The 19234-nt window shown below is 29.9% G+C and overlaps 1 protein-coding gene across 9 annotated transcripts in view; it reads right to left on the bottom strand.

The window, feature by feature from the left end:
- Positions 1–10891: 10891 nt before the first annotated feature.
- snu (snustorr) overlaps positions 10892–19234 on the bottom strand; it is a 524182-nt gene continuing 515839 nt past the window's right edge. For 8 of the 9 annotated variants that reach the window (XM_067049629.1, XM_014418364.3, XM_067049627.1 and 5 more), the window contains 6 exons: positions 18058–18235; positions 17321–17436; positions 15589–15659; positions 15253–15518; positions 13613–13699; positions 10892–12429 (listed from right to left, as the gene is read on the bottom strand). In XM_067049629.1, coding sequence (XP_066905730.1) covers positions 12215–12429; positions 13613–13699; positions 15253–15518; positions 15589–15659; positions 17321–17436; positions 18058–18235 — 933 coding nt within the window. In that variant the 3' untranslated portion in view covers positions 10892–12214. The remainder of the gene's footprint in view (positions 12430–13612; positions 13700–15252; positions 15519–15588; positions 15660–17320; positions 17437–18057; positions 18236–19234) is intronic. The other variant, XM_067049626.1, reaches the window with a different exon arrangement.

The following is a 19234-nucleotide window of genomic DNA, read 5'->3' as shown; positions in this document are numbered from 1 at the left end:
GAATGTTTCTCATATCCGACAGCACTGGTGGTTGCCCATCATCTGCACTACTACCTTCGTTTTAAATTAAGATTTTAATATTCAATTATGGTCTTAATAAATTTGTTAAACTATATTTTTTAATATACCTGTGTTACAGAAGAGCTGCATCTCTTGATAAGAAGTAAAATTATGGTAGTGTAATAGCACGTCCAAAGGATTTGGCAGACAATCATGAAATTGAATTTATCTTTTGAGAAAGCGAAATGCAGGCTATGTAGGCTAGAAAACATCGCCATGATGAAGAATATCATAATCTGCAATCCATAAAGTTTATCTATGGTGCGATAGGCCACCACTAAGGAATGGTAGCAGTTGACGAAGAAATCAGAATCTTCCAGTTCGCTAATTCTGATCAAAAGAGACATGAGGACATCGTGGAGGGTGAGGTACTGCCACATATAAGACATGGAAGGAAAAGCGCTGAATGTCACAAAGATAAATGAAAAGGTAGTAAAGAGATTATTATCCTTGTACATCCAAAGACACTGAATTATGGCAATAACTCCTACCATTGAAGGGATCCAGAAGAAAGAAAGGTGATTTCGTTTCCACTTCAATGAGGCCTTGTTTAGCTCTTTTTCCACAAAGTAGATCGATCTTAGGAGTTTAGATAAGGATTTATGATTGTGAATCATCCATAATGGTGAAAGTATGTTGTATATGGTTGTCAGGATAGACCTTATGATCCTGATCAAAGGTATATTGAAAGCGATTATATCCAGTTTCACATACTTGGAGTAACACACCCCTATTATGCTGCATAAGATACAGATTATTGCCATGACAGCGGATGGCCAGAGAAGGATATTGTAACCGCTTGTGAAGGGAAAAGTACCAGCGAGTCGAGGTTTTCTGAAAACCTCCTCCAAGCCAAGGCTCGTCCGCTCCAAAGTCACTGTTGACTTTTTCGGGCTACAAGTTGTCATGTCTCTCTGGTCTACTTTCCTTTTGAATTGAAGTCAACAGTCCTCTTTCCATGCCAACATAGCAACTGGCATAGTATTTTAATAATGTCACATACAAAACATATCATTAAGTGATTGCCAGGTCAATGCTATTAGGATAAGTGTTTATTTTGACATGTCAGTTCAGTAACACTATGCTAGCAATCACCTATCTGGTCTTCTAAGATAATAGCATTCAGAAACAAATAATTTTGTGTTATTATTTTTTATTACTTCTGTTAATAAAATTGTGAATTGCACAAATGTTTTCAATAGTAATAGATATGGTCCACCATTATAATCTATATTTACTGAAAGCAGCCGGTGATTGGCTCGTACTCTTCTGCCACACATTAGGAGCTCATCATAAATACCAGCTTTTTGACTTAACTTTTTCTTTAAAGTAGCCCACTCTATTATACTCCTGACTCTAAGAATAATATTAGCTTAAGTTATTACATTAATTAGATCGCAATTCTACTTCAGTCTTAATTCAGTTGAGGTCGGATTGTTGAATTTTGAATATTCCTACATAAACCTCCTAAATTAGAAGTACATAAACCTTATAACAAGAACAACATAAACCATATGAATGTTTTTCATATCCGATTTCATCGAAATATCGATATTTTGTCTCCGATATCCAATATTTCTATATTGGTATTCAGTAACCAATAATATCGGAATATCGATATTTTTCTTTGATATATCAGATATCGGTTTACTAAAAAAAAAAGTAGAGCTAAAAAAATAGATGAGAAAATAAAAAAAAACATTCCTAATATATACTCCAATATTGAATCAAAATGTCGATATGGTCGTAAAAAAAAGGATGGTATATTTATAGAAATATTACCATTAATATTCATTTATACCTATACCCATTAACGATATCGATATTTTACTATATTATATACACCGATATTAAACTTTGGCAAGGATATACCGATATTATTTAATATTTATTTCCTTATTATCAATAAGAATATTTCTATTAAAAAAGACTATGTAGTTTTCAATCTTCGCCTATTGATTTTTAGCAAATATTATATCAATATTATTTAATCGAGATATCGATATATCAATTAAAAAGATAAAAACATTTTATGGAAAGCTTCAAAATGAAATATTGATATTTTGCTTCACTAATATCGATATTCGGCATTCATATCAATATAAATATCAAAGTTAAGTTACGATATTCCGATATTGTTTAATCTAAACATCGATATTTCAATAAATAAGACTAAAAATTTCAAAATTAAAATTTTCTTCTCGATATTACTATTACTTTTATATCAATTTCGATATGCAACATTCTTATTAACGTCGATATCAAAGTTTAGTAACGATATTCCGATATTATTTAATCTAAATATCAACATTTCAATTAAAAGGACTAGAAAAATTTATGGAGAGCCTCAAAATAAAATATTCATATTTTACTTCAATATTTTCTTTCAATTTCGATATTCGACGTCCTTATATCCTAGTTTAGTAACAATATCGCGATATTATATATTGGACACAATTTTCTTCGATATTATTTTATTCTCGATATTTCACATAGTTTTCAATATTCAGCATCTTTACTAATGTCGATATGAAAGTTTTGTAACGATATTCTGATATTAATTAAGTGAAAAATCGATATTGCCTTTAAGAACAGTTAAACATTTAATGGCAAGCTACAAAATAAAATATTGATGTTTGTTTCAATAACTTTAAATCAATTTCGATATGCAACACTATTATTAATATCAATATTAAAGTTTAGAAACGATATTCTGATATTATTTAATCAAAATATCGATATTTCGTTTAAAAAGATTAAAAAACTAACTATATACTGAAAATTTTGATTTTTTTTTTCTTGATATTACTTAGACTTTTCGATATTCTACTTTCTTTTTAAGATCGATATAAATGTTTTGTAAAGATATTCCAATATTAAAAATAATAAAAAGATTAGAAATTTTGAATTTTATATTTGTATATCATTTCGATATTCTACATTCATAACAATACTGATAACAACGTTTAGTAACGATATTACGATATTATTGAATCGAAATATGAATATTGCGTTTAAAAGGACTTCAAAATTTAAAAGAAAGCTACAAAGTGAAATATTGATATTTGTTTCAATAAATTTATATTGTTTTCGATGTGAGACACTCTTACTAATATCAATAATAAAGTTTAATAATGATATTTCAATACAACTTAATCGAAACATCAATTTGTTTAAAAAAATTAAAAAATATCTATGAAAGCATCAAAATGATATATTGTTTCAATACTTTTAGAAGTAAACGATATAGAATTATTAAAACAATACGTAGTTAGTTTTCTAGTCTTTCATAATGAAATATCGATCTTTCAATTAATTAATATCGGAATATAGTAACTAAACATTGATATCGACATTAATAAGGATACTAAATATCGAAATCGATATAAAATTAAGATAATTTATCATTAATTCATTACGAAGCTTTCATGTATATTTTCTTTTCTTTTTTTAACGAAATATCAATACGTCGTTTAAATAATATCGGAATATAGTTACTAAACTTGGATATCGAAAAATTAATATCAGATTATTGTTCTAAACTTTGATATCGATATAATAAGAATGTCGAATACCGAAATAGGAATGAAATATTGAAAATGAATATCGATACTCTATTTTGATGTCTATATTAATAGAAATTTTAAATATCGAAATTGATGAAAATTACTAAAGCATAATATAGATATTTCATTTTTAATCTTTTCATAAAAATTTTAATTTTTTTAAACCAAATATAGATATTTCGATAAAGTAATATCAGAATATCGTTACTAAACTTGGATATTGTTATTAATAAGAATGTCGAATATCGGGATAGGTATGAAATTGTTAAAACAAAATATCCAGATTTTATTTTGAAATTTTCCATAAACTTGTCTGGTCTTTTTAAACAAAATATCTATTTTTCGATATAACAACGCGCACTTGGCGCCTTCAACTATACACACACAGTGCACAATAGAATCAATACCTTATAATACCCCTGGTAGTAAAAGGATGCATAACATCAACCTAAACATTTTTGCATGTACCCTACTTTCCTTTTCCTTATTAATGGAGGGTGCGAAAAAAAAAAAAAAAATTCGATATAACAATATCGGACTAATCTTAATAATAAGAATATCGTAATAAATACCGTTATTTTGATTAAATAATATCGAATATTTATATTTTGTGGATTATCGTTACCGAAGTTTATTATCTATAACAAACAAAATTATTGGAATGTTTTTATATCCAGGATGTCGATATTTGAATTTGATATTATTTGGAAATATTTATAATTTTAATTGAAGAATATTGAACTATTGATGTTATTCATAATAACTATTATTATATTTCAGTTCTTATTTATTATGTTTATGTTATGGTCGTCATGGTGTTGCTTTCCATTATTTTTTTTTTTTTATATGTTTTGATTAAGTATGACATAAAACAAGTCTTCCTGTGATATGCAATATTATCATTTTATAATTACTGTTGCTTTAATTTGTTAATTATTTATAATATAGATATCGATATTTTTCTTTCGATATCCCATCCCTAGGCAGCGCTGATGGTTGCCCATCATCTGCTCAAGTACCTTCGTCTCGAATTAGGTTTTTAATAATTAATTTTAGTCTTAATCAATTTGTTAAACTATGTTTTTAATATACCTGTGTTATAGAAGAGCTGCATCTCTTGATAATAAGTAAAATTATGGTAGCGTAATAGCAGGCCCAAAGGATTTGGCAGACAATCATGAAATCGAATTTATCTTTTGAGAAAGCGAAATGCAGGCTATGTAGGCTAGAAAACATCGCCATGATGAAGAATATAATAATCTGCACTCCATAAAGTTTATCTATGGCGCGATAGGCCACCACTAAGGAATGGTAGCAGTTGACGAAGAAATCAGAATCTTCCAGTTCGCTTATTCTTATCATAATAGACACGAGGACCTCGTGGAGGGTGAGGTACTGCCACATATAAGACATGGAAGGAAAAGCGCTAAAGGTCACAAAGATAAATGACAAGGCTGTGAAGAAATCATTATCCTTGTACAACCAAAGACACTGAATTATTGCAATAACTCCTGCCATTGAAGGGATCATGAAGAAAGAAAGGTAATTTCGCTTCCATTTCCACTCCAGTGAGGCCTTATTTAGCTCTTTTTCCACAAAGTAGATCGATCTTAGGAGTTTAGATAAGGATTTACGATTGTGAATCATCCATAACGGTAAAAGTATGTTGTTTATGGTCGTCAGGATAGATCTTACGGATCTGATCAAAAGTATATTGAAAGCGATTATATCCAGTTTCACATACTTGGAGTAACACAGCCCTATTATGCTGCATATGATACAGATTATTGCCATGGCAGCGGATGGCCAGAGAAGAATATTGTAACCGCTCGTGAAGGGAAAAGTACCCGTGAGTCGAGCTTTCCTGAAAACCTCCTCCAAGGCAAGCCTCGTCTGCTCCCACCAGCACAGTTCCAAAGTCACTGTTGACTTTTTTTTGCCGCAAGTAGGCATTTCTCACTTATTGTGATCTTTGCTGAAGAATTGAAGTGAACAGTTCTCTTTCCATGCCAACAAAGCAACTGTCATAATATTTCATTCGTGTCACATGCAAAAACAAATCATTAAGTGATTGCTAGGTCAATAATATTAGGATAAGTGCTTATTTTAACACTTTACCACTGCGATGGAAATCAACTACTTGGTCATCTAAAATAATAACATTCAGAAATAGATTATTTTATTATTATTTTTTATCATTATTTTTAATGAAGTTGTCGTAGTAGATGGTCATCGGAACATTAACTTGATACGTATTGTTTCAATATGGTAGCCACTACGAGCTTTGATACTTGAGTATTACATCAGTGGACAAAGAAGTATTATGGAGATGATTAGGTAGCAGGAAAAGTGAAGCCAAAAAGGCAGGCCTTATGGCTAAGGTGGGCGTGTCTCAGGCTGCGTTCTGTATCTGTTTACATTATAGATGTTGAGTTTCCCTAACTTTCGAAGGTATTTCTTGAGAACGGCTTAACCCAGCCGGGGTGTTCAACTTTTTTGTTAATAAAGAGGTGTCCCATGAACATTTACCTAATGGTTGACGATTCGTACTATATTTTATTTATTGAAATTTACAAATATATATTTATATACATACATCCAGTAAATTTGATTTTAGATTATAAAGGAGTGATACAGGTGTGTTGAGAAACTACCCATTGGTAGCACTCTAGACGTTATTACATTAGCAGGTCTCGTGGCCAGCTTTTTTCAGGCATCTCGGAGGATTGTTAGGAACGAAAGAGGAAAGCAAGGCTATAAACTAGTGGGTTTAAGTGGTTAGAGAGTTTATAATGGAAGGATTGATATCTGGTTCGGCCTAGATCGGTTACATATGAAACGTTAAGGTCTTTATGTATAATTTTATTTGTGTCAAAGTAACGAGCATTGAGGATTTTACAAAGAATTTTGGATTGTAAGGATTGGATATGAGAGGAATTCGAAGGTTTAGTGGAGCTCCAAAGCTCGACTCCATATGCCCAGATTGGCCTTATTACAGTCATGTAGATCAGTCTTTTGTAATGTGTTGGAAGTTGAGACCGTTTGTCTAATATGTGCTGTAATAGTTGAAATCGACGTGCAGTTCCTTTATTTTCAGTCTTGTGTGAGGATTCCATATTATCCGTTTATCCAGATGTAGTTCAAGGTAGGGGCAGGGGTAAGAGCAACATTATTAAAGCATACTGCAGGGCAGTCGGTAGGTTTACGACGAAGGGTAAAGGTGATTTAATAGGATTTAAATCACATATTTAGGTGTTTATAAAGGATATTTATATTATTTAGGGAAATAATACTATCTAACAGATAAAATCAATCTTCGTTCTAGAATTTTTATCATAAACCTTTTTATATAATTATTTAAACACATAATTTCTTTGTCAATATTTATTTGTGCTATGTTAAATCAAAAATAAACTGCTAAAGTTGATTAACATGATTTGAATCAGCCAAACAGAAGAGCTGAAAAAAAAATCTTCGAATGTGGAGAAATGAAGAAGAGAGAAAACTTTAAAAAGTCCACAATTTGTTTAAATCTTATAAAATATAGGCATAGTCAAGTTAATAATATATAATAGTAGTATATGATTTTTTTTTATCACTTTGGTTCTTTTATATATTTTTCTTCTTCGTATACATTATTTATTTTTGTTTTTATTATTTTTTTTTTCATAGTTTCTCATTCAACCCAATATCTCTTTCCTCTTTTTTTAATTATTTTCCCCTCTTTAATATAAATACAATAAAACTAAAATCAAATATTAATAATAAACATTTTAAATAAATAGCAATATAAACAAGTAATATATGTATTTAATAAAAATATTTGGTAGAATCATTAATATATATTGAAAAAGTAACAGATAGGTATAAAAAAGTAATAAATATGTGTAAAAAAATATATATACAAAAATAATAAAATAACAAAATAACAAATATTGTAAAATTCATTTAATAAAAATAAACTTACCTGTACCACAGAAGAGTTACACCTCCGAATAAGTAATAACAAGATGATGGAATGAAAGCAAGCCCAAAGGATCTGACAGATGAATAAAAAGTCAAACTTATTTTTTGAAAAATTAAAGTGCAGGCTATGGATGACAGATTGCATCCCCTTAAAGAAATATATCAAAATCTGTAATCCATAGAGCTGATCAACGGAGCGATAGGCAATTACTAAGGAATGGTAGCAATTCACGAAACTATTGGCGTCATCGAGTTCCCTGATCCTGTTCATGAGGGAGCTGAGGACATCGTGGAGGGCGAGGTACTGCCAAAGGTAAGACATGATTGGGCACGAACTGATTATAACAATGACAAATGCAAAAGCATCTAACAAATCTAGTTTCAGGTAAAGAACAACACTATGAGCTAAGGTTATTATTATCATTATTGATGGCAACACGAAGAAAGGGATACCAAAATGCTTCCGCTTCCATTTCAGTGAGGCATTTTCCAGTTCTTTATCCACTGAGGAGATCGATTTCAGAAGTTTTATCAAATATTTATGATTAAATATCATCCATAACGGTGAGAACGTGTTGAATGTGGTCGACAGGACAGATTTTAGAATCCTGATCAATGGTACATTAAAAATGTTAACGTCGAGCTCAAAATTCAAGGAGTAATACACGCCTATAATGCTGAGTGTGATGCCGACAATATCTAAAACAACTGAGGGCCAGAGAAGAGCATCATAACTGTTTGTGAATGGAAAAGTAGCTGTGAGTCGAGGTTTCCTGAAAACCTCCTCTAAGACTTGTCTCGTTTTCCCCCACCAGCACAATTCCAAAGCCACCATTGACGCATCTTTGTTGCTAGGTGTACTTGGCATTTCAATGATACAATTACCTTATTGTTATAGGACCTTTTGGGTGTTTTATTATTCCCCTATAGACAACGCATCGTAGACTGAAGCAACCGTCCTAATGCCTACTACATTGAAATGTAAAAACATGTCATTGGAAACTCCATTAACTGGCATTGTAATATTGAGAGTGTTTATTTGTTGAGGAATAATAAACAAATGGTTTCCTTTACATTTGGTTTGTGTTATAGGACATTCAAAACTAACTGATTCTGTTATTGATCTTGCCTATTCCGTCTTCCTTCTAATGAATTGCTAAAAGTTAAGAGTTGGCTATCTTATTTCAATCTTCTTCTTATCAACCAGTAAATAAAAAACAAACTAAATAATCTCTTGTTTTTTTGTTTTTTTATTTCTGTACAAATAAACAGTATTTAAAAAAAAAAAATGGGAGTTATATTTCTATATATTTTATAGAAATGTTACTTAAAGTAACCTAATTAATTTATTGTTTTATTTTTTAAATATAATTTGGTGCCACTTCATGTTCTAAATCGGTCTTAAATCGACCAGTACAGGACAGAAAGAGTTTGATAAGCTCTGCATTGGGTTTTCGCTGCGCCTGGTGCAAGATTTTGAAGCTTTTTCAACTTCATATGCTACTGTAGCAATATTATCTATGAGAGAACACAAGAACTTCTACTTCCATTACTCCCTGCCAGAGATTACTTACCTATGCTTGTTTAAATTTTGTATAATGTTGATTTATTAATTGAAATTTAAATAGTTTATTAATGTTCTCATTTATAAATCTTGTAAATATCATCGTAATTGTGAATATATTTTTCAGTAAATAAACGCCAACAAAAGAATATAATGATACACAGTAATTTCTTACAAGCTGCGCCGGTCACTGGTCTTTGCATTCTTAGCAGATTCATTACTCAAGAGTACCTTCTTTTTAAAAATATCTGTTGAGTTAATTTTTCACGCTAATTCCCATTGGTTACCGTATATATAATATTATAAATATTGGTCTAAAAAATGGCTAATAAAAATCTATTTTCCAATGCAATTAACTATCTTTAGTATGAGTATCTAGCATATTAAGCGGTATATAGTCCTCAAGTTATAACAAAAGTAAACAAAATCTGAGAGAACTTTCACACATTCTACATCAAAATTAGCGAAATGTTTAATATGCCATATCTTAGGTAATAAGACATATTTTAACATCTTTTTTTTTTTTTTGTAGGGAATTTAATCAAGATTAAAAAAATTGAGTTATGGGTCAATAAAGTTTAATTAATTAAATAAATTAGAACCGGAGATATGAAATGAAACATTTGAAAATATTGGCTTTGTTTGAAACAACTTTTTTCATCCTTATAAATCTAAATAGTGTTAATACAGGTTGAATGAGCAGATATTCAGCTTTCCAACACTGTAATAACATAAGATTTAGATAAAATGCAGAGGAGTTTGAACGATTATATTAAAAATGGACAGCATTAGAAGTAAAAATATTCCTAATAAATCACATTCAAAAATTGTTGTTTTAATTTAATTGAAAATAGTATTTAAGAGTTTCAGAAAACAGTAAAAAATGAATATGATTTGATTTCTCCTAAAAAAAATTTGTTGGCCTACTTGAAGCCTCTTTAGGTTTTTACAATTTTTTGTGAATATCAAATTATTTAATGGAATGACAAATATATTGTCCTATTTTTCAGAAAGAAACAAATCGATCAGTGCATAATATCCTTGAAAAAAATGTAAACTTTCTTAGTTATGTGTCAATAAAGTTTAATATTGTTCATAACTTTTTTTGCACTGGATAAATCCAGAATCCCAATAGTTCCCAACGATCTTCTAACAAAAAAAAACTATTTATTGGTAACAAACATTTTGCCCCACCTTGTAGGGTGCACATTGAAATCTCCAGCTCTCTGCTCTGATGAAGTCCTGCAATGTAGGGCAAAATGTTGGTTACTAATAAATAGTTTTTTTTTTAATTATTTTTTATTTTTATTGACTACCCAGTCTATCTTCCTAAAATAAGTTACTATTACATAATGAATCATTGGTTAGTCAAGTTACTATTAGGTTATTCAAATCACTGTTACATTATGGATCAAGTTATTGTTACATTAAGAATTGTACTGTTCCTACTTACATCTATACCAGAAAATATTTTGTTGAAATTAATTGTTTCCTTCATGTCTCAGACCTATGTATAATTAGGTATCATTACAATTAAATTAAAAAAAGAAATCAAGATTGTAGTCGATGAGAACTTGAGAGGCAGTGAAAAAATGAAATGCTTTGAAAGTCCGATAATCATATTTTTTTTACCTTAACATAGTTAAGGATACACAAAGATTAACATACTACTATCACTCAAATGTAAAGAGAAAAAAATAGGTTTTTTTTAAAGTTTAAGTAAGCACTACTAAAATTTGTAACTAATATTCGTTTATTTAACAAATACATTTAAAGAAAAATAGATACAACACTTCCTTTTAAGGTACAAATTTGGGTTGATTATAGATTTCTCTTCAGCCAGTGCCTTAAAGTTATCATTAATGTACTATACAACGAAGCTTCAGCAGATGATGACCTGTGTTGAGAAAATGGGCGATACAACTAATTAAGAAATAATAAAACATAATATGAGCAATTACTCCACATTCTCATCACAGTTCGATATGGATTTAGAGCCGAATGAGAAATACCAAATACACCCGAGGTTTATTTCTATCACAATGTTGAATTCTCTATTCACATTTCTCTAAAACTTTACATCCATCCACTCTTGAATTAATTAAATAATGATTTTTTTTTTAAATAAAAAATATATATTTATAAATGTAGATCTATTTTTATTAATTAGAGAGTTAAACTTGACATCGGAATTGAAAGTATATCGCTCTATTCATGACTGGCTTTCAGAGGCAATAAATGGCATTGTATACAAAAGCTGATATTGGTTTATTTATATCTTATTCTAATTTCTACAACAATTTATTTCATATATTTATATATATAATACAAAAGAAATAAATTTTCAACTTAATAAAAAAAAATAACTAATTTGCAACTGCCCAGCCAAAATGAAGACATAAATCTTAACCAGATCTAAACTATGATACAATGGTACAATGAGTTACAAAACGAAACATTACTTCCACAAATGTGCATATCACATTCTTTTATTAAAGTATCATAAGAAAATGTTTGATTAGATGATTGAGCTAAATATATTAACTATAGGTGAGCTACACAAGGGTCGGATTAGAGAAAGAAAAAGAAAAAATAATTGGTATAATAAATGGTAATCTATAATTGTGTAGGCCGATGAGTTCAGAGTGATACTATCGACATTTAAAAAAAATATATATTAGAAAGTTTTAAAGTCAATCTTCTAAAAAGTGGTCAAACTTATCGAACAATTTCCGTCCCAATACTTATGTTACTTTATCGTGCAGAGAAATAAAGCCAAGTATCACAATAAATTTACAGGCCGCCACAACAGAAATCGTGATGATCTAACCCTCAATGACCCTGTAAATATCACCTCTTTCATCAGTAAAATCTTCTTAAATAAATACACCACATTGTTATGACACTTTACATTATTTACAAGAAGCCGAGATCCGGCCCCATAAAAAAATATTTATATATATATAAAAAGAAAAAAAAAAGAAATAAGAGAGATAAAGAAAGTAAGGACTATGGCTTGAATTATTTAGCAGGCGCAGAGGCCTAAGAAGAGACTAGTTTAACCCCGCTTGAACTTGAGTACAAGGAGTGATATCGTGAGGAAGGCGACAATCCATATGATGGTCGAAATGAAGCCAAGATAGACGTCTGTCTCGAGAAGGTTCCACCCCCTGGTGAGCATGGACCGTAGGGATGTTGTAGCCATAGTCAGCGGCAAGCAAGCAGAGATATACCTTAAGACAATTGGCATTCCCTCCACGGGCCAGATCACCCCTGAAACAAAAATCATAAAATCAGCAAATTTATTTGGTTCTATGATTAAATTAGCTATAATAATGAAGGATAGTCAGGGACAGTAATATCAATCCTCAAATTTACTTAAAATTCTAAATTTTCATTGATCTTAATGGCCAGACCTATCTCTGACCGATCCTGTCTTGGATGATTTTTTGAAAAAGTTAAAATTAATAAGAGTAGTTCCAAAAGCAAGTACTAAACTATTTTTTTAAAAATATTTACACCATCTTGAAGACTGATCTATTTTTCCGCATAGTCACCCATGTACTTTTCAAGATGCTAGGGCATCTTTTGCATGCGTATGGTATACTAGTCCCTTGCCATGTTCTTGAGAAAGGGTTGAAACTCGTTTTTCAGCTCCTTGTTAGAGCTAAATCACCTTCCTACCAAATGTTTCCACTTGGTACCAGACCTAGATTGTCTAGAGAGTGTGTCAAGGAGGTACAGCCGGCATAAAATCAGCAATAATTCAAACACAATCTTCCCGTCATGTGCAACTCATATCGGGATTAAAAGAGTGTTTTGTTTCTAGGCTTTATGCCTACTGGGACCACAATAAAAATGGAACCCTCCCATTTTATTCTAGACCAGCACCCAGTGAGAAAATTTGCCCGGAACGCTATTCAGTTTGGATGGGGAGGTAAAAAAAAACAGGCAATACTTCCCATGAGCATGACATGACACTGATAGGCCATCAGCGACAAAAGCTGTAACTTTTGTGACTTAAAATTTTTATCAATTGAAAAAAATGATGGTTTATGTAGAAATTAAAATTGATTATGAAGAAAAATAGACCAATTTTCATCATTTAAACTAATGTAAATAATTAGGATAAATGAAAAATAAATGGAATTGTTTATAAAACAAAATTTAAAAAAATAGGAGACTTAAATTTTGGAATTATCCATGTACGAAGTGATACCTCATTGAATAAATTTCAATATCCTTGTTATTTAATATTTTTTGTAAAAATGATAAGTTAGTAATTTAGTGGATGGCATACAATGAGGGCTGAAATTTCAGTATTCATTAAATATCTTTTTCTTTAATTTTTTAATTAATTTTGATTATAATTGATTAATTACTATTGTAAAAAATTTAATAAATAATGTAAATAAGTTATAAATAATTGTAATTATATTTTAAACGTTCTATTTACCGCTGAGAAGCAATGTCGGGTAAAAACTGCCCAAAGCTAGCTGTATGGCATTTCTTTCCAACTCACACACAGCTGATATGACAAAACCTGGAATTATAACAAAACAAAACTTTGTAATATACTTGGCGGATCTCTTATTATAAAATGATATATTTAAAACCAAATAGATCATATAATGTGAACAAAATTTAACTTAAATTAAATTAAAGATACAGTATGACTCCCTATTAAATTCAAAATATATTTTAAATAATATAAAAGTAATAGTACAAATTATTAGAAATAGATAAATATAAGTGTTTTAATATTATATTCTTTTCAAGTAATTTTAAAACAAAACCAAGATAAATTCTGTTAATTTACTCAATGTTAAAATAATTACACACTGTTTCCTTTCGTCAGCCAACACTGACAAAATACACAAAAGCACTTCAATTATAAACAAATCTTATTGCACCTGGTCACAAAACAGACCAGTAAGGAGCAGGAGGAAAGGGATCCGCTAACATCTATCTCCAGACACATCCATTTCTTTTTCTGAGGTGCACATGTAAGCAATGCATTTTATTGAAATTAGTTTTGCTGCATAGAGATTACATTTCAAAACTTAGTTGGGCAAAGATAAATTATTTTAAATTTATTAAATTGAGGTTTGTTTACATCTGCAATCCATTTTATAGAGTTATTATAAAGTTATAGTTATTTTTTTTTTATTAACTCACTCATCATCCTAATCCCTTAGCCCAATCCCTATCTAGCATTATCCCTAAAATCCTCACCCAAGGTTGAAACGGCAGTGGTCCAGAGACCTATTATAAATAATTATGTTGGAGTTCTTGCAATGGCCAAATTTCTTCACTCAAGTCCTGAGCGTTTGCGGCTAGTGCCCTCACTCATCCTCTTCTGGCTTTTAATACCATTGACGCAGTGAGAGACAAACACCGGGATCATCCAGAGTCCTGCTCTTCCCCCACTTGTGGAGTTGGGGTCAGTTTGGAGTTTCCCAGGCTGAATGTAATAATTGTAAATAGGAATGCTTGGGTTCAAGATGTTATTTTACTTTAAGTTCAATTTTATTTTTGTTAGGGCTGACTCAATCGTATTTACTACATCAAAGTTTTTATTTTAGTATTTTTGTATTGCATAATTTTTTTGTAGTATATATACATAGCATAAATAAATATTATTTCTTATTTATTCACTTCATTTTTTATACTTAAAACTCAAGAACATTAGACTTTAACTTTACTACCAAACTTTTATAATAGGGAGGCTTACTGTGATTCATCAAATATCATAAAACATATTTTTTTTTTGTTTTTAAAAAAATAGAACGAGTCAAAGATAAATAGCCAGTAATCCAAAGAAATAAAAAAAAAATCAGTAAATTACCTTATTGAAGATACAAAATATGTTCATAACTTTTGTTGATGGGTCTATTGTGGTATTAGCACAAGAGTCTATGTCTGTCAGTCTGTAGTGCAACACAATACTTCTGCCATGTTATTATTTAAAATAGAAATCAGTTTACACATTTAAAAATCAATTATAAATTAACTTGCTGTTGTTATTGTATTAATAAGTTCAAAACTATTGTAAAGCATAAATTAATAGAAAAAAAAAGGATAGAACTTTCTTACCAAAACACATGCCACAGAGACCTTGAAGAATTGTGAGGCATATAACCAAGAAAATGTCCCCTTTGCATTCGACCCCGAACACAAGGATCATGAATATAAGCACAAGTGCCGTTTGGCCGCACATAACAACGAACTGGCATATCACGTGAGAAAACAAAATTTCATGTGGGAGCACACCCGCGACCCAACTTCTATCCAAAAGTCCCTCCATTCTCTCAATGATCAGAGCAGATGAAGTCAATGCGACCGCCAAGAAGAATACGATCCTGTAATAATAAAGTTATTAATGCCAGAAAAAAAATTTGAAAAGAAAAATTTCATATTCTGTCAACTCACGTAAGAATTACACCGGGTGCAACAAAGTCTGTAAAGCTTGGTTCATTGCTTCCATAAATTGGCTCCTTGAACTGAAACGGTAAAAATATTCATTAGAATAAATAATTTTAGCATTAGATCATTTATGATAAGTAGATTACACTGCTCTTTAAGGTCTAATGCAGTTACAACTTTCATATTCCTCAGAGTGGTCGGTCCTAAAGTTTTTTTTCTATTTTCCTCTAAGAAGATGGCCTTAAATTGTACCAATTATTGATTCCTAGCTTTTAGTAATGAATTTCAGAAAGTGGTGCAAAGTTCTTCCTGTTTATCCATAAAGGTAGAAAATAAAACACATTGGGAACTAGGAGTTTTTTCTTTAATTTATGACATGATAAAGCTTAGTATAAATTTCAGACTGGATTCTGTAAGAGGAACTAAAACACAGAATATCCAATGTGATGGCAGACTTTTTCCATATTTTCTTTATCCTAGCCCATCCAAAAGGATTGCACGATTTTCACATATTCATCGCCATTTATTTTGTTTCTTTTTCATGTTATTCAACATGATTTAAATTTAAATGTTGAGCTATCAAAGGTTTTCAGTTTCAAGCAAATAGCTGTCTAGATGTGGATTTGATTAATGTTGCTGATAATCTCAACCAAGTTAGTAGAGGCAATGAGATAGCAAATTGGTAGAGGCAATGAGATAGCAAGTTGAGTTGATTCTCTTTGACCTATCATGGGAACAGCTTGGTTTGATATCATCAGATGTTTGTTATTGTTTTCTATTTAAGTAAATGACTTGAATTTGATATAATGATAATCAGTTGGTATAATCAAGTTCACTCAAGACTACAAAGTACCAAAGCTACACTCCACAGATAGTGTAATTAAACTATTTTAGCTGGAATCACCAAATTTTTACAGGTACTGATGAATTACTATAGGATGTAAAAAATTAACCAAAATCAGGTAATAATCCTCTGCACTGTTTATATATAATATTCTATAATTTTTATAATAGCACTGTTTATAACTAATTTTTTCTACTAACATTCTCTGATTGTATATAGCAACTATGAATTTACTAACACATATTAAGTAGGTATGTCGGGTTTGTGGCAATATAGACTAAGTTCTTTGCATATTGTTTGGTTTTTGTGATATTTAAAACCGTACTTATTTATTTTAATATCTGATGATTCAGCTGTCTAATATAAACACTCAGAAGTGTGGATATGATTTTGTAGTGTTCTTCACACCGTTCTGTTCCCCAAGAGTTAACAATATTCCTTTTTATCTTTCATTTCTGTTTTGGTCTCTTGATTGGAATGAAAAAAATAAAAAATACCAATGGAGAACAGAATGTTAGGAACAGTACTACAAAAATCTTCTAGAAGTCCATCTATACACAGATGTTTACTATATTTTTCTCTACAACTTTTCCTCAGATTGGGATAACTTAAAATGATATGTGATTATCATTCATTTATATAATTATCGTAGGTTTCATAATTCTGAAAAAGGTTTCATAATTATTCAATTTTTTCTACCTATGATTTTGATGAAATCTTCTTAATGATGGTTTCTATTTCTTGAAATAAGTTTGAATTACCAATATTTATATTATTTTTCGGTTCAATGAACCCAGTAATAAGTTATAAAAAATGCAAGAAAAATAGATGAAGTGAGTATCTTACATTCTAATCCATTAAATCTATTAAAAAAATAGAAATGAAATAATATACCTGAATTGGTATGTCTGCTAGTTTAGGATTATTTCCACAAGCTGTGAGTAGTTTTTGGGCAAAGTTTTTATAAGCAACTTGTAAATCTCTGTTCAACATTAAGCCAATCTGTTGATCTGAAATCATTTTTATTTATTATACTTTATAATTGATTTATTTAGTTATATTTTTTAACAATATTTTAGTTAATCATTTTTTAAGAATTTTTTTTTTTGTTTTAGTAAGATAATCTGAAAAAAAAAAAAAAGTTTCCAAAACTTTTAGTAAACTTAAATCTCAATTTCAAAAATATTAGATTTGATACCTTCTAGATCTCGCATAATCAATTAGAATAATTAAAATTAATTAATTATATTTCATTAAATAGAATCATTCTATAAATTAAAATTCTGCTTCTTGAAATAAATTGTAAATATTCCAGGACTAATCATGTTTAGTTATTTGCTTATTAAATAACTATTTCATTATCAAATGAATTATTTATTAATAAAGTTAGTTCTTTTAATATTTTTAAAATAAATATATTTTAGTATAAGTTAGTCAAAATAATTTATTTAATTTTGACTTAATAATGTACTATTAATGATTTTGAAAAAAAATTAAATAGGATTACAGCATCACTGGAATATTTAATTTTAATAAATCTAGAGATAAAAAAAATCATGTCACCACAGACAATTCAAACTGCCAAAGCCATTCAAAATGAGCACCAATACAAAGGACAGTGCAATACTTACTTGACATGTCCAGCCATACTCTCATTTCACTCTGGTCAAGAATTTCATCATCAGAATCTCTGCCGAGTGCCATCCTGGCTACGAGAGCATCAGTGAAGTTGTCAGTGAAATATATCGCTCCCCAGGCATCGCCCACTTTCACTGCATCTATTGCACTCTCGGGGGTCTCATAATATTCCTAAGAAAAAGTGATACGTGCAGTAGTGATAGTGCAATAAAGACATGTAACACATTTTTGTAGTGTGTCATTAAAAAAAAAAGTTGCAAAAAATAATTTTAAAAATTAAGTAATGTGGAATAAGTGCACACAAGATTTTAAAATTTTTGACTTTAAATTAATGTAATGTTTTTATCTTTGTTGATCAATTTTTCAAAAATATTTCTGAGGCCATTATGTTTTAAATTTTACATTCAAGCTCATATTTCGATCATGTCTATTTTCATGAAATTTATAAAACAGTTTAATATTCCTACTGCCTTGAGAGTTATGTCCATAAAATGCAGATATGCATGACTTATTATTCAAGCAGCAGCAGTTGTTGGGTAAGTTTAGAATAATTTATTTCAGGAAGATCATTTTACTGATGTAGTCATCGAAAAAACAAAGAAAAAATTTGTCTCAGATTCACACTTCACAATCTTTAGCAAGCCATAAATATGATGTGGAACATAATTAAATAAATGCTTTAAAAAAAAAAAATAACTTTTGTATAAATTTTCTAGTATATAGTTACCCCAGTAAAATATGAATGTAACGGTCAGTAATCACCAAAGGCAATTATCTCATGATAGAGATTTGTGCTTATCCCTACAATCATGTTTTGCTGACAAAACTGCAAGACTAATGCTTATAAGGTAGAAAAATATATAGCTGAAACTAAAATCACAAAATATTTTGAAGAACAGGTTCTAAATGTTCTAGTTAGCACAAAAATAGAAATAGTGAACTATCATGGCTTATTTGTGGAACATCAGTGTTCACAATTCATTCTTTGTAAATGGTAACTCAGTGTTTGGGTTTGGAGGGATGAGTGTTCACTTGCTCCACATTTTCTTAGTATTGGTAAACAAAATATAGTGTTCATAAAACTAAAGTGAAACTAACAAAATAATAACTAATTTCATGAATACACAATAGCTTATTACACAAAACATTTTTAAAAAAATAAGAGATGAA

This window comes from Halyomorpha halys, unplaced genomic scaffold (assembly GCF_000696795.3).
Source record: "Halyomorpha halys isolate HHAL.00 unplaced genomic scaffold, Hhal_1.1 Scaffold2.1, whole genome shotgun sequence".
In the NCBI taxonomy this organism is placed as follows: domain Eukaryota; kingdom Metazoa; phylum Arthropoda; class Insecta; order Hemiptera; family Pentatomidae; genus Halyomorpha; species Halyomorpha halys.
Note: the sequence above shows the minus strand (reverse complement) of the source record. Positions and strands in the feature narration are given on the sequence as shown.